This window comes from Stegostoma tigrinum, chromosome 8 (assembly GCF_030684315.1).
Source record: "Stegostoma tigrinum isolate sSteTig4 chromosome 8, sSteTig4.hap1, whole genome shotgun sequence".
NCBI classification, from domain to species: Eukaryota; Metazoa; Chordata; class Chondrichthyes; order Orectolobiformes; family Stegostomatidae; genus Stegostoma; species Stegostoma tigrinum.
Window position 1 is genome coordinate 64266414 of NC_081361.1, and position 14528 is coordinate 64280941.

The 14528-nt window shown below is 37.9% G+C and overlaps 2 protein-coding genes across 7 annotated transcripts in view; both read right to left on the minus strand.

The window, feature by feature from the left end:
• Positions 1-10934, minus strand: part of cc2d1b (coiled-coil and C2 domain containing 1B) — a 59641-nt gene extending 48707 nt beyond the window's left edge. For 3 of the 5 annotated variants that reach the window (XR_007248429.1, XM_048539273.2, XM_048539275.2), the window contains exons 1-6: positions 10677-10934; positions 6403-6547; positions 5082-5179; positions 3968-4102; positions 967-1101; positions 301-628 (exon numbers count right to left, since the gene is read on the minus strand). Coding sequence is in view for 4 of the 5 variants with exons in the window: in XM_048539273.2 (XP_048395230.1) it covers positions 301-628; positions 967-1101; positions 3968-4102; positions 5082-5179; positions 6403-6547; positions 10677-10739 (904 nt within the window). In the remaining variant the exon portion in view is untranslated. Of the gene's footprint in view, positions 1-300; positions 629-966; positions 1102-3967; positions 4103-5081; positions 5180-6402; positions 6548-10676 lie in introns of those variants that run through there. The other 2 variants (XM_048539274.2, XM_048539276.2) reach the window with 2 other exon arrangements.
• Positions 10935-13045: 2111 nt separating this feature from the next.
• Positions 13046-14528, minus strand: part of orc1 (origin recognition complex, subunit 1) — a 34662-nt gene continuing 33179 nt past the window's right edge. For both annotated transcript variants that reach the window (XM_048539915.2, XM_048539914.2), the window contains one exon: positions 13046-13402. In XM_048539915.2, the coding sequence (XP_048395872.1) occupies positions 13211-13402 (192 nt within the window). In that variant the 3' untranslated portion in view covers positions 13046-13210. The remainder of the gene's footprint in view (positions 13403-14528) is intronic.

Sequence of the window (14528 nt, forward strand, 5' to 3'; positions counted from 1 at the left end):
TGACTCTTTCAGATCATGTTCCTAAGTTGAATCTGAGTATAATTTAAAATTAACGAAAAGAAATGATTCGTCATCGATCCAACAAGTGCAAGTTAAGAAACTGTTACTGCTTTCAACATTAGCGAACTTTCTCCATTAGTCAAAAAAAATGATCAAGAGAAGAACGCGTGTAGTGAGGAAAGTCTGAGTTCAGAACCTATGCTTCCATACATCTTGCATAATCTGCCCTAACATAGTTTCCACTTAATTTACTTAAAACAAAAGCAAATCCTGTAAATGTCTTATCATTTGATACGTTACCTGGGTTGTCATTATCTGTTGTATCAGTAGTGGATACATCAACAATCTCGGTCTGAAGAGAAGTTACAGGGGCTGTAATGTTTGAAGGCTCAGGCACTAAAGACTTCACAGGTAACACAGTAACACTTGGTTGAGGTAGAAGCACCTCATTTGCTGGTGTTAGGGTATCCTGATGCATTTCAGCTATTCCATCTTCCAAATCTTTTGCATTTAAACTATCAGACTCGAGTACTGAGGCACTGCTTTTACCAGTTGCAACTGGGGGAGGAATTTCTGCTTCCTCTATCTTTTTACCCTTCTTTGCAGAAACCAGCAGTGTCTGCAATGTCTGTAAATCAAAATAAACCGAATGAAGATTGCAATATCCTTGCTACATTAAATATAAACAGATTTTAAAATTTATTTTAAAAAGTATGTTCATGAATAAAAGGGTTCTGCAAGTAACTGTGTTAATTTGCTCACGATGGATAGAACAGCTTCTCAATATACTTATGAAGCACTGCAGAATTCGTTATGGAAAGCTCCAAAAACAAATCAAAACTAGGTTGAGGACACAACGCTTTACTTGTAAAGCGACTCAAGAGAGCCCTATAGAAGCTTGAACAACTCTTGCTTCACAGCTTAAAAGCTATATGGAAGACAGAATGCAAACTGTTTAATGTATACCTTTAATCCTCGTTCATATCGCCTCAGTTTTGATGTCTCTCCAGTTTGCTTTGCATTACTAATTGCAATTCTATACATCTGGAGTCTCTCTTCCAGTGTCATTTGTAATCCAGTATTAACAGTAACTATATTTGACTTGGAAAAAAGAAAAGCAAATTTCAGCCATCAGGTAACATAAGACTAAATGCTGAAGATTTCACCCTTATTTAAGTGATTCAACATTTTGTGATTGTGTTTTGTTTCCTGTTCACTAAGCATTTACTACCTATACAATGCAACCCACAAATGACCAATTCACTCTCTTGGATTGGTGTTCTGAAAACAGTTAAAGGAAAAAAAAATACCAAACCTAAATGCATGCTGGATTTTAAAAAAATTCATTGGTGGTTTTACAGAATGGGGTGGGATATTTTGTTACCCTTACTTACAAAACACACTGTGTACTAAAATGATTATAATTGGCTGGACCATAAAATGACCCTTGTTTCCCTTTTGGAAGTTGCTTATCCCAAAGAAATAACATCAAAGAGGAGATACACCACTGAAATTCCACTTCAGATTTTTCAGAATCATGTCAGATCCAATGCTAAAGCGGTTTGTTAGGCGGTGGTTGTCTTCACATTTCTCAAGTGCTTAAGTTTGGACAGTTTACAGATGCCATATCAAAGGCCTATAACAACATAATGAACACTGTCTTAAAGGGTTCATCTAGGCTCAATTGTCAAGGAGAGGTCGTGATATCACATCAGCTGAGATGCATCTTGACTCAAGACTGCCCACAGAGATGCTTTACACAGCCCACCCGAAGGAGACTGCTCAATCAAGGTAAAGGGAAATTTTCATAAACAATCAAAGCCTCCACTAAGGTTTGCTCTACTCACATCCCATGGAAATCAGATACCAAATCATGATCAATATGGTGATTCATCGTTAATTAACAAATGCAGCTGAGAAAAAAAACAGCAAGACAGAAGAAAAGGAAAGCTGCTCCAGTCAATCTGCAACCACCTTGCTGGCCAATAATCTACCCATTAGAGGCAAACCTGCAAGGGTTCACCAGGCATTTTCAAACCCAGTCAGTCAGTGCTGACATCTCAACTCCAACTAGCCATCTACAAAAGAAGAATCATTTTATACTTCAGGCAGTTAATACAGACTGTGCCGTGTGATTTAAATTTGAGGGCCCTCTTGTGGTAGCATCCGTACTCCTGGACCGAGGCACACAGGTTTAAGCCCCACCTGCTCCAGAGGTGTGCAATATCTTTGAACAAGCTGATCATAAAAATAGGTTAAGAAGAAATTAAATATATTTATACAGTTTGAAGGAAAGGTCTTTCTTATAATAACGCTTTCCGAGTAGAAATACTTAGTACTAATTTAGATAACCAGATCACCACACAATCAACCTGAACCAAAGTTTCAGCTCAGAATAAGCTGATAGATTATCATGTAACCAGGGTAAACATTAGGCTAGCTTTCAAATTGCACACAGACTTCCACAAAGACACACTGGATTTATTTTACTGAGGCTGAACTGAGAAATAATAAAAGAACTGTAGATGTTGGAAACATAAGACAAAACAAATTGAAGAAATTCTGCAGGTCAGGCAGCATCTATAAATAGAAAACAGAATTAATGTCACGAGAACTGAGAAGCAAGAGAAGCACTGAACTCAAAACATTAACTGTGGTCCTTCCAAGCTGCTGCTAGATCTACAAAGTTTCCCCCAGCAGTTACTGTTTTTGTTGTCGAATTGAACTTAATGATTAACTCAACTTACTCTCTAAGTTGCAAGAGGTTAAGACCTTGTTATTCAGTTTCTGCAGCTATCCCATTGATACCCGCCTACAGCCATTTCTCTGTTGAAGTCAATTAAAATTGCAACACCACTCAAATGCCTACTTGTGGAAAATGTTAGAATCCTCACTGATTTTTCAATGTTTTTGTTTTGTTCTTTCATCAATTTTGGCTCAGAGCTGTGAAAAGTGAGCTATAGATAACGCTTGGACTGACAGTAACACTTTGTGCTAAAAAGGAACATAGACCAAACACACACTTATTTATATAGGACTGCAAGTCAACATCTTCAGCAAATCAACTCAAGAAACCATCATTTATGCCTGCGAAACAGTGCATCGTGAAAACTACAAGTAATTTGACCAGTTTTGTTTTTTGTAGTTATCCCTTAACTCTGTCTGTCTTTTGTATGAATGGGGCTGAAAACAAAGGTTTTTGGTTTTAAAACATGTAATTACATTACTTTGATTTTAATTTTACTCTGCTAAAGTTACCATATTGTTAGTAAATTGCATTTTGTTTGACATACCAACTAGTGTCGAGAACACCGAACACTCCAGCACAGTATGGCGCTTCAGCCCTCGATGTTGCACCGACCTGTGAAACCGATCTGAAGCCCACCTAACCTATTCTATTCCATTATCATTCATATGTTTATCCAATGAATTGATTATTTGCAAAGTCTAGGATGGGGTATTCAGAAGTCTGGGTAGGAACCACTGAGGTCAATTTTGTGAGTCTTTGATGGTTTTAATTTTACTGCTTTGCAAATACATATGTGGAAAGGCTGACTGGTTTGGTTGCCTGTGTTGTAACAAAAGGTAACGTGTTGGTAGATGTTCTTGTCACGTATTCATCACTCGAGAATCATTCTTATACCAAATCAAAGTTTAAAAGACTAAAAGAATGCTAAAAATGAGTAGAGAGGATTCTTTATGTTCTAGGTTCCAAGAAGAAAATAACAATTAACTTCTGAAACATTTCCAGCACTGCAAGGATTTCAGAAAATGATCACTAAGGATAACAAATTCACTCAACAACCATGCACTAAAATCCATTCAACCACACTTTTAAAGATTAAACGTTGGCTTTACTGAGATTCTTTCAGGTCAATATCACATGATGTATCACTAAAGATGGAGTCTTTTAAGTAAACAGTTCCAAAAAGAATGTCTTTCTTCTTAACTTTATAAAAAGGTTTACCTGAGGCTGAGAGACAGTACATTGATTCAATGGATCCAAACCAGACTCTGTGGGAACAGAGGGATTTGTAAATTCTTTCTGCTCCTCTTCCTCTTCCACCACCTCCTCTTCCAGAACCATTTCCTTCAGTTCTGCCTTAGTTATAAAATAAATAACTTTCCTTATGTTTTATGCAGACACCTAAATATATATTTTCTTTGGCTTACTCTTAGTTCACAATATTCCATCCAGTACAAAATGACTGCAAAATATAATTTACTTAAATGGAAACTACAAAGTTGCAACCTCATGTTATACCTTCAACCTGTGAAAGGCTAACAAGGGGCTTGAAATACCTGCAGGGGCAGGTACGATGTCTCGAATTTAATTTAAGAAACAAAACAAAGGAATGAATTAAAATACTTCAGTAGGATTCAATGATGTGGAGATGCTGGTGTTGGACTGGGTGGACAAGGTCAGAAATCATGCAACACCAGGTTATAGTCCAACAGGTTTATTTGAAAACACCAACTTTGAGTGTAGCCCCTTTGTCAGATGAAGTGAGAAAGCAGCACAATACAGAATTTAAATAAAAGATTAAAAGGGTCGCACAACTGACGAGAATGAATTAAATAAACCTAAGATGATGTTAAATCTTGAATCAGTTAGAAGGCTTTAACTGATTAATATGTATTTATAAATCTCCGAATTTCTTTCAAGTCATGTCCAGAGAGAGCAAAAGGCTTTTAATCAGTGTAAAAAAAAGGTGACACTTCAGGTCAGAGTCTGCATGTTGAGTGTGAGGTCTTGTTTAGATACTGTTTTCGTTTTGGTTTGGAGTCAGACTAGTTTCTTCTTTAAAGTAGGAATTTGTAAGATGCCACTTTGACCGTCTATAAATTGCATTCTTTTTGAACAAAATAGAATATATCTGCAAATAACAAATTCACCCCATACGTGAGAGCACGCAAGAGCGAGAGGGGCATGGGACAGAGGTGAGGGGATGGAGGGGGTGTGTTAATATGCAGTTTGAACAATATTTGAAAATATCATTGCTCCGATTGGAATTCTTACTTATCATGGTCTCCAATAATGTATTTATTTATCAAAGTTATAGCCTAAAAAATGAACTTACCAAGAGCTCCTCATCATCTTCCAAATCATCATCATTTTCATCTATATCCTTCAGACATTCCTCAGCCATTTGTTCTATATGGTCCATTGGCAAAGGTACTGTGGATAAAATGCATAAGAATCAAAGAAAGTCTCGACTTAGATTTTGAAGCCATATTAAAATAACTGATGGTAAAATATTTGACAAAGGAAACTGCAAAATGGTTGATGTAATAACAATAATGCGATAAAAAAGCCTAGTTAAGTGCCTTACTGCAGGAAATATAGATCAACAGCCAGTCAGCAAAATGCTGATGCTATTTTACATTCTTATAGAGAAAATTCACAGGAACTAATGATTCTTTTCTTGAATAAAAATTCCTGTACTCGAAGCAAGTTGAAGGTGCAATCTGTTAATTTTATAGTTTTGTCATTTATGGTACCAAAATTCTTCCAGTGCACTTTACGATCATTGACCTTTAGTCGATGCTTTACAATTCATGGTTTTGATTAGCATTCAAAGGATTCTGTTACAAACTTCATACAGGTCATTAACCTTTTAAAATGAAATTTAAATATCCAGTTAACAGCTGAAGTTTGTTTTTCACTCACTTCAAGTAACCGTTGAGTAGATAACCAAAAATAATTAAGAAAGTCAAGTTAAAAACTACGATCACAAAATACTCATGAGAACAGAAACTTTTTCAGAAAAATGTTACAGGGTGGCTAAGGGTGCTATAGCATTTAAGATTATATGGTAATTCAGCAGAATATCTTTTCCTTTAAGTCAAAACAACTGGAGTTTCTATTGTTTTTCTCTACAATCTTTTCCTGAATAATATTTTATTTGTCTTCAAATCTATAGCAGTGCCCATAGCTTAAAATGTGAAACAATTAAGGTATTACAAAGTCATCCGTTTATTCGGTCACTTTCTCTCTCTCTCTCTCTCTCTCTCCCCCCTCTTCACCACCACCCCCCCACCCCCAAGTGACAATACTATATTTCAGGTCAAATTGCTAGTCCATGTCATGGCCAATGACACATCTGTACAGTCTGCGTATATTAAATGGGCTGGCCGATAATCAGTATTTCAGTATTTCTTGCCACGCAAAATTGCCTGTAATGCTCAGGGATGTGTCGATTGCGGGGTGGGTCTGGATGGGGTGCTGAGGTTTACTGTGGACTTCTTTCTACACTGGAAGGATTCTGTGATCTGTGATTTCAACTCAGTACTGGCTTGTATAATTGATTTTAAAAACAAAGCTTTCAGGAAATAATAGCTGCTACTAATTCTAACCAAGGTTAAACTAATTAACTTGATTACAATCACAAGTATACCAACATTTTCCTTTGGGCTTTGGTTTAGTGACAGGCTTCTTTCCAGTTATTTCAGCTAACTCTGCTTCCAGGTCTCTGTCATCATCATCTTCATCCCCGTATGTATTCACCATCATATCCTCAGGTGAGAAGTCTACAAACAGGCCAAGCTGTGTCAAAAAAGATAATCTGTGTCATAAGACTTTCTTCCAATTGCCTATTAACCTGGAATATACAATGAAGTTAACTGCAATTATGTTAATAGTAAATAAATGCCAGTGTTCATGCAAAGTGACATATTCTTCATGTTGAAATTTCTATTCTCAACCAGCTAATGGCAAACATCAAATCCTAAATTTATAACGTGTAGGGATTTGTCTGTATTATGCTGGCAGCAGTCTGCTATATGTTGCGTTACTTACATACAGTTTACACAAGTAAGCCATTCAGCCCAAAAAACTTGCTTATGCTCCACTCAAATCCTTCTCCCTTCAGCAATTCCATCAATATATGCTGCTGCTTCTTCATCCCAAATTTGGTTATTCAGCTTCTCCTTAAAAGGGTCCAGGCTACAATTTTTAAAAAATTAATTCGTGAAATATGCACATTGCTGGCTGGGCCAATGCTGGTTACTCTGGTGATGGTGAGCTGCCTTCTTGGTGGACTACTGCAGTTGATCTACTATAGGTAGACCCACAATGCCATTAAGGAGAGAATTCAAAGATGCAGATCAAGCAATGCAAAAAACAATGATATATTTCCAAGTCAGAGTAGTGAGTGGCTTTGAGGCAACTTGCACGTGTGGGTATTCCCATATGTGTGCTGCCCTTCTTCTAGGCAGTAGTGGTTTCAGGTTTAGACAATGCTGTCTAACGATCTTTGATGAATTTTTACTGTGTGTCTTGTAGATCGTATATATTACTGCTGAGTATCAGTGGGGGAGGGAGTTAATGTTTGTCAATGTGATGCCAATCATGTGGGCTGCTTTGTCCTGGATAACATTTAAGCTTCCCAAGTGCTGTTGCAGCTGCACTCATTGAGGCAAGTGGGAAGTACTAAAGCTTACTCCTTACTTGTGCCTTGTAGACAGTGGACTTCTCACCTTATGATGGAGCCATATCAAATCTGGATTCAATGGTTGTCAGGGGGCAAACCCTCTGCTGGTTGGAGTCATACCTGGTATGTAGGAATATTGCATGGTTGCTGCAAATCAGCCATTTCAACTCCAGGACACCTCTGCAGATGTTCCTCAGGATAGTTTCCAAGGCCAAACCATCTTCAGCTACTCCCAACATCTTCCAGTCCCACAACCAGTTCCATCTAGGAGGACAAGGGTAGCAGACAGGCCACCACCTGCAAGTTTCCCACCAAATCACTCACCATCTCGTCTATGTTGCCGTTCCTTCACTGTTGTTGGGTCAAAATCCTGGAATTCCCTCCCTAACAGCATAATGATCAACTAACAGGTGGACTACAGCGGTTCACGATGGCAGCTCAATACCATCTTCTCAAGGGCAATGAGACATGCAATAAACACTGGTCAGTGATGCCCACAAACCATGAATGATTTAAAACAATTACTGCATTTATTAGCGACTACATTATACTTATGGTTCTTCGCTCTGGTCTCACTTGCAGGAACAGAAATATCTCCTGACCAATAAAAACCTTTCATAATTTTCTTCATTGTTGAGGGATCACTCACTGAATCCATTCATTTTTTTCCTGAAATATCTACCTTCTTAGTTCTGGTATTATTTTAGTAATTTTCCTTCACTTTCTTCAATGTCTTATTACATAATGAAACTCAGAGCACCTGACAATAATACTTCCAACCGTGCTGTCAATGTCGACATTGGGCTCTCATTTAATGTTTGTTTATAATATGTTTGCACATCTTCTTGCACATCTCTAAGAGAGATCTTAGTTTTCCTTTCTGATGTTCTCCTGGAAATTGCAATATGTGCTAGGAAACATTTAGAGAATGTCTATCCTTGGTCAACTAGCAACTGCTCTTGCATTGGCCTGGATTGAAAAGCGCTAATAGCTAAGAGACAAAAAAACTTCATAACCAAAACCTCTTGCGACCAATTAGCATCTTACATGTGACTTCTCTAAACAAGCGACAATGGCCAGGAATTAAGCTCATTTTTCACCTTTATGCTGGGATCAACTTAAATTCACAATGATCTGGGAACAAAACTTGGGATTCACCAATGTGTACAATGCTCATGATTGTAGTCATTTGGGAGCCTTTGACAGAATTTTAGGAAGTAACACATAAATTGCTTGTTATTCAAACATACCCGAATCCTCCTGGAGGACCAAAAGAACTGTTCAATGCTGCGAATCAGGAACAAAGACCGAAGTTGCTGGAAGCTCAGCAGGTCTAACAGCATTTATTAACCAAAAAGTCAGAATTAACATTTCAGGTCCTGAAACGTTCATTCAGATATTTTTCTTCATAGATGCTGCCAGACCTACTGAGTTTCTAGCAACTTCGGTCTTTGTTCCTCCTGGAGGAGGATGTGTACTATAGATTATACCTCCAATGAACAGCAGCTAACTGCAACAAGTTTTTAAAAATACATTTAATCCATTTTTCTAATCAACCTGTTCAGGGAGATGTTACTGCATACTTCTGGAGCAGGCAGGACTTCAGCCCGAGCCTCCTGGTCCAGCAATAGGGACACCACTACCATGCCACAACAGGGTTGCTAAATAGTCGTGCAGACAAACCAGCCACCTTTTCCAGCTAATCGAAATGTATCCAGAATTTAGCAAATATCATCACTTTAATTCCTCTACTCATGTGCCATCTAGCATGCAAGAACACAACCCAAAATGAAAACAAGTGGAAATGATTAGACTTACATATTTAATTTTAAAATTGCATTGTACAGTAATAGTTATATATTGCATTTTTACTACTGGGCCTGAGTCAAGTCAAGCTCAGAAAAACAGGATAAAATTTCCCTGTATGCAGATACACGTTCTCTGGTCAGTATTAATCTAGTTAGTTACAGTGCTATGTTTACAAAAGTTGATGATTCCACTCAATGGCTGAATAAAAATTAAAGATTGTTGGTGCTGGAACTGTAAGCAACATACTGGTACATAAAGATACTCTGCTGGAGTTGGGAATAAGACCTTCAGTTGAGGCAGTTAACAACTACTCCACATCCAGAGGGTGTGCCCGCCTAGAATGCTTGCTGTTTCTTAATCAAGCTCTATTTCCCAACAGTAATAATCATACCCTTGAGTATAAACCACAAATAATCATCTCCTTGACATGTATCACCATTCCGTCATCATAACGGGCTCAAAAACCTGGGATTCTCTGGTTTACGGGAACACCATCAATACACGGATTGCAATCATTCCAGAAGGCCCAGAAGAATCTAAGGCAAATTGGGATTTAAAATGTGTTCTTAAGAGTCACGGTCATTCACAACTCTTTGAACAAACGTACAACACGGAAGATGGGCTCGATATCATTGGCAGATATTTTACCCTGCTCGGTAAAGTGTTTAATCACATCCTACTTAATCATATGACACACCTATCGCCTACAGTAACACCAATCTGCAAAACGTAAAGGGGCACTTCGTTTCTTTTAAAAGAAAGATTAGTTCACCACGACAACATAAACATGTACTCACAACTAAAGCTATTACAGAACAACAAACACAAAAAAAGCCTGAAATTAGAGTAAAATGTTATGCAATTTGTAAGAGGGTAAAGACAGACCGAAATTGCTGGAGATACTCAGTATGTTTGGTAGCATCTGTGGAAAGAATGATCTCGAGTCCGGTGAGTCTTCATCGGAACTGCTTTCACCCCTTTCACAGGGGCTTCCGCATCTACAGAACTGTGCTTCTCCAACAATTTCTAATTTAGTTTCAGATGTCCCGGTATCTGTACAAACATTTCACAGCACACTGCCACCCGCGCCCTGATCCCCCGCATTTCTGCCGGAAACACTACGAAAAAAGGTAATAACCAAGATGACAAGGTGTGGATGATAAAATGTGAGGCTGGATGAACACAGCAGGCCAAGCAGCATCTCAGGAGCACAAAAGCTGACGTTTCGGGCCTAGACCCTTCATCAGAGGGTCATTTTATCACATTTTATCATCTTGGAATCTCCAGCATCTGCAGTTCCCATTATCTCTGACAAGGTGTGGAGCTGGATGAACACAGCAGGCCAAGCAGCATCTTAGGAGCAGGAAAGCTGACGATTCAGACCTAGACCCTTCGTCAGAAATAACCAAGAGCTGTTTTCATTCGTGTGCTCACTTCTTTAGCAGTGGCAGCGCCTTGGCCTTTCCTCGGCGGCTTCTTGTTTTTCCCTGAAAACATGGTGCATCTGGCAGGCGCCAGCCCACGAGAAACTTAACAAGAGAGAGCGGAGGAGGAAAAAAACTGTCGAGTTTAAAAACAACTTCCTCCAACTGAACGCCGTGCGTTGTATAATCAGGAGGACTGAGTGAGGAACGCGTTTCTCCACAAGGGCTGCGCCGGAAGTACCTCCGTCCTGTCCCGTGCGCTGGCGGCTGTTACTGCGCAAACTCAGTTCAGGTTTCTTCTTTCCGGCCCACGTGCCTCATTGTTGATGTTTGCAAACCCTGTCCACTTCTGCTTTGACAAGATATATCCTAAGCGGTGGGACGCTCGATTATGGGGTGAAAAAGACTTGCATTCGTTTGGCATGTCATGTCTTTCTTGGTACTAGAGTATTTAACAGCTTGCTTTGTAAACATGGATATCAGCCAATGTGCATTCAGCGAAGATCTCAAGATACCCTAGCAAATATTTTTAGGAAAAAGCTAAACAACGAGGGAGAAGGAAATAATTTACTTAGCATGATGGATTTATAGGGAAAAGATGGAAGCTCGAACGGTGCATGAACTGGTTTGACCAAGTGGCCAGTTCTGCATCATATATCACATGTATGTTACATGTTTCAGTGGCATTGGCAGAATCCCTACTGTTTGAATATCACCAAAAGGTCTTTTCCATCATTTTGCAGTGGAAAACAGGTCTCAGTCTAACATTTCCTTTGAAATATATACCGCGAACTGCATCACTCCATGAGAGAGTTTGAGCATCAACACTTTCATGTTCTATGCCTCTTTATGAACTTGAGAAAATTATGTGCATAGAACATTTAAGATTCCTGTGTTCATCTACACTTGTCAATATTGTATCTTTTATGGCTCAATAAAGCATCATACCTAGAGGAATTTTTTTTAATTGCCTTTTCTATTTTGAACCCCTCTGAATAAAAACAATAGCAGCTGCTTTCTTTTCATGTGAGGTAGAAATAATATTCCACTTTTTGTTGACCCACCTCTTTGTGTTGACCACACTAAACCAATGACCAAAGAAATACTATTTATATATATATGCCATTTGGTATATATAAGCAGGATTACGTAAAACATGAGAATTTCTGTGCCAAGGTTCTCAAATATGTGTCCCCTGGATTTTTCTCACCTGATGTCTGGAGTTGATGGTAGAGACTGATTGAAGAATCAAAACAATTAATCCATTGTTGCAACAAGTCCTTCAAAAGCAGACTACATGAACATTATTTGTCGTTCTCCAGCAAGATCAGGAAATTTAAATTACCATGTACAAGTTTAAAGGTTTACAGGAGTAGATATTACAAAACTTGAGTATCTTTTCAATGCTGCTCCTTTATGAGGTTGCTGGTCTCCATTCTCCATATGTTTGTAGTCTGTGGAATTGCCAATGTGCAGTGAAAGCAAGTTTCTATGAACTGAGGCATTGCGATGGTACGAAACTGGCTTATATACAAGTCAAAGTTTTTAATGGAAAACAAGGGGCCATTTTATACAAGGATGGTCTTGTTTCAATTTATGCAACCGAAGAACAATATTTTTTATTTTGAAAGACATCGTCAAATTATACTTTTGTTTTATAACCTATGTTCCAAACTTTGTATTCATCACATTTTGACACAATCCATAAAACTTCAGATTCCCAGAGTTTGACTCTACTGGCTACATACTGAAAGATTAAGGCTGTAAATATTTATTGATAAGGGTTTGTTCTGTTTCACTGGTCAGTTAAAATTAAACTAAATAACTAAACATTAGTCAGTCTGCATATCATTGTTGTAAGAAATTTTGCATTTTAAGTCATAACAGTAACAACACATTCAGTGCTTCCCTACAGTGTGGAAGCAGGCCATTCCTCTGAAGAGAATCCCACCCAGAACCACCCCCTACCTGTACTCTACCTGCATTTCCCATGACAAATCCACCTGGTCTGCATATCCCTGGACGCTATGGGCAATTTAGCACAGCCAACCCAACTAACCTCCACATCTTTGAATTGTGGGAGGAAACAGGAGCATCCAGAGGAAACCAACAAAGATGCAGGGAGAATGTGTGAACTCCACATAAACAGTTGCCCGAGGGTGCAATCAAACCATGTTCCTGATGCTGTGCGACAACAGTGCTAACTACTGAGCCACTGTGCCACCCAGGTACATGTTATATGCCTTTATTAAGGAACATTATGTAACATGAGGAATACAGTGGGAAATAAATAACATTTAGTATGTAGAGAAATACAGAACTATAGTACAGCACTTGTGGCCTTGCATTATGCTCCACTGAAAATACCAAATCATGTAATGCAGATTTCAGAATTCTTTATTATACAAAGAACTTAAAATAACATTATCCCTGAAGATTTCTACAGAAAATCTGAAGTTGTTGAAAAGATTTATATTGGTTAAGAATAACAATATTAAAACAACACACTGTACAGTTCATACTACATTATAGAAATTTAACAAATTAGTCTTTTAAAGCATACATGACATCATCTTGGCTAACATTTAATCGTACTCGCATGTAAAGATCATTTTTACTAGATTCAACAAGAAGTAGACGACAAGCGCCAAGCTTTGTACAAATCAACATAGTTTGGGACATTGATGGAGGCTGCAGACCTTCTATTCTACATAGTCCAATATGCTGCTGGTAGATCTGCAAAAATGATAAGGGCAGATTACTAAATTTAGAATCTTGAGCTTTGCACAAAGTACTGCACTAAAATGTTGGTAATCTTAAAAAAAAACTGTAAAACATTACACCAACATTAAGTTTTTGTAATGTAGCACACCTTGATGGGAAACATAATAGGTGTGGCTGAAGAATTACAGACATAGAAATGTTAATTTAGTCTACCAACATACTTTCGACTCAACTTTGAGAGAAACATGGAAAGTAGTTTGAGTTTCTGCCAATATATTAAAGCATAAGCATTTTGACTTGGCATTCCCACCCTGTCACATTTGTTGCTTGTTATTAACTAGTTTATATTTTCCCTTTCCAATTTCTTCCTGAAGTCACAAGAAGTGTCAGAAAACTGGATGGATTACATTATAATTCAATATAATTTTTTCACCTATTCTATTTACAAAGTTATTGAACAAGTGCATTTTGTACTAAAATTAGGAGCAATGCTAGAAAAGTAATTGGAATAGTCTGTCCCAATGTTTATGAAACCATCAGATTAAACAGCAATGCACATTTTACTGCACAATATATTGTATTTTCAAAAATTCATTTAGACGATGAAAGTGTCATCAAATGCTAGTCCAGCATTAACTGCTCATTTTTACTAACTCAGAGGGCAGTTAAGAGTTAACCACATTGTTGTGGGTCTAAAGTCACACGTAAGGATGGCAATTTCCATCCCTCAAGGGCGTTAGTGTCTTTTTCTGACAGTTAACAATGGATTCATGCTCTTCATTAGACTCTCAATTCCAGATTTTTATTGGATTCAAATTCCATTATGTCATGGTGGGATATGAACTTTGGTCCCCAGAGCATTACCTGGATCTCTGAATTAACAATTCAGTGATAAAAACACCAAGCCATGCAATACATGAATAGGGATGAATAGCTGAAATATGATTATTGCCAAGTTTGACAGATTATTTGCTGAAATTATTGGTAAATATACTGACCGGACGTTGAATAGTTCACTTGTATTAGTAAAATAAATAACCAGTTTTTCAAAACAAATATCAAAGGACTTTGACTGATCTGCTACAGATTAAAATGATCTACAAATAGAATATATTAATAGGTTTTTGAACATGTATGA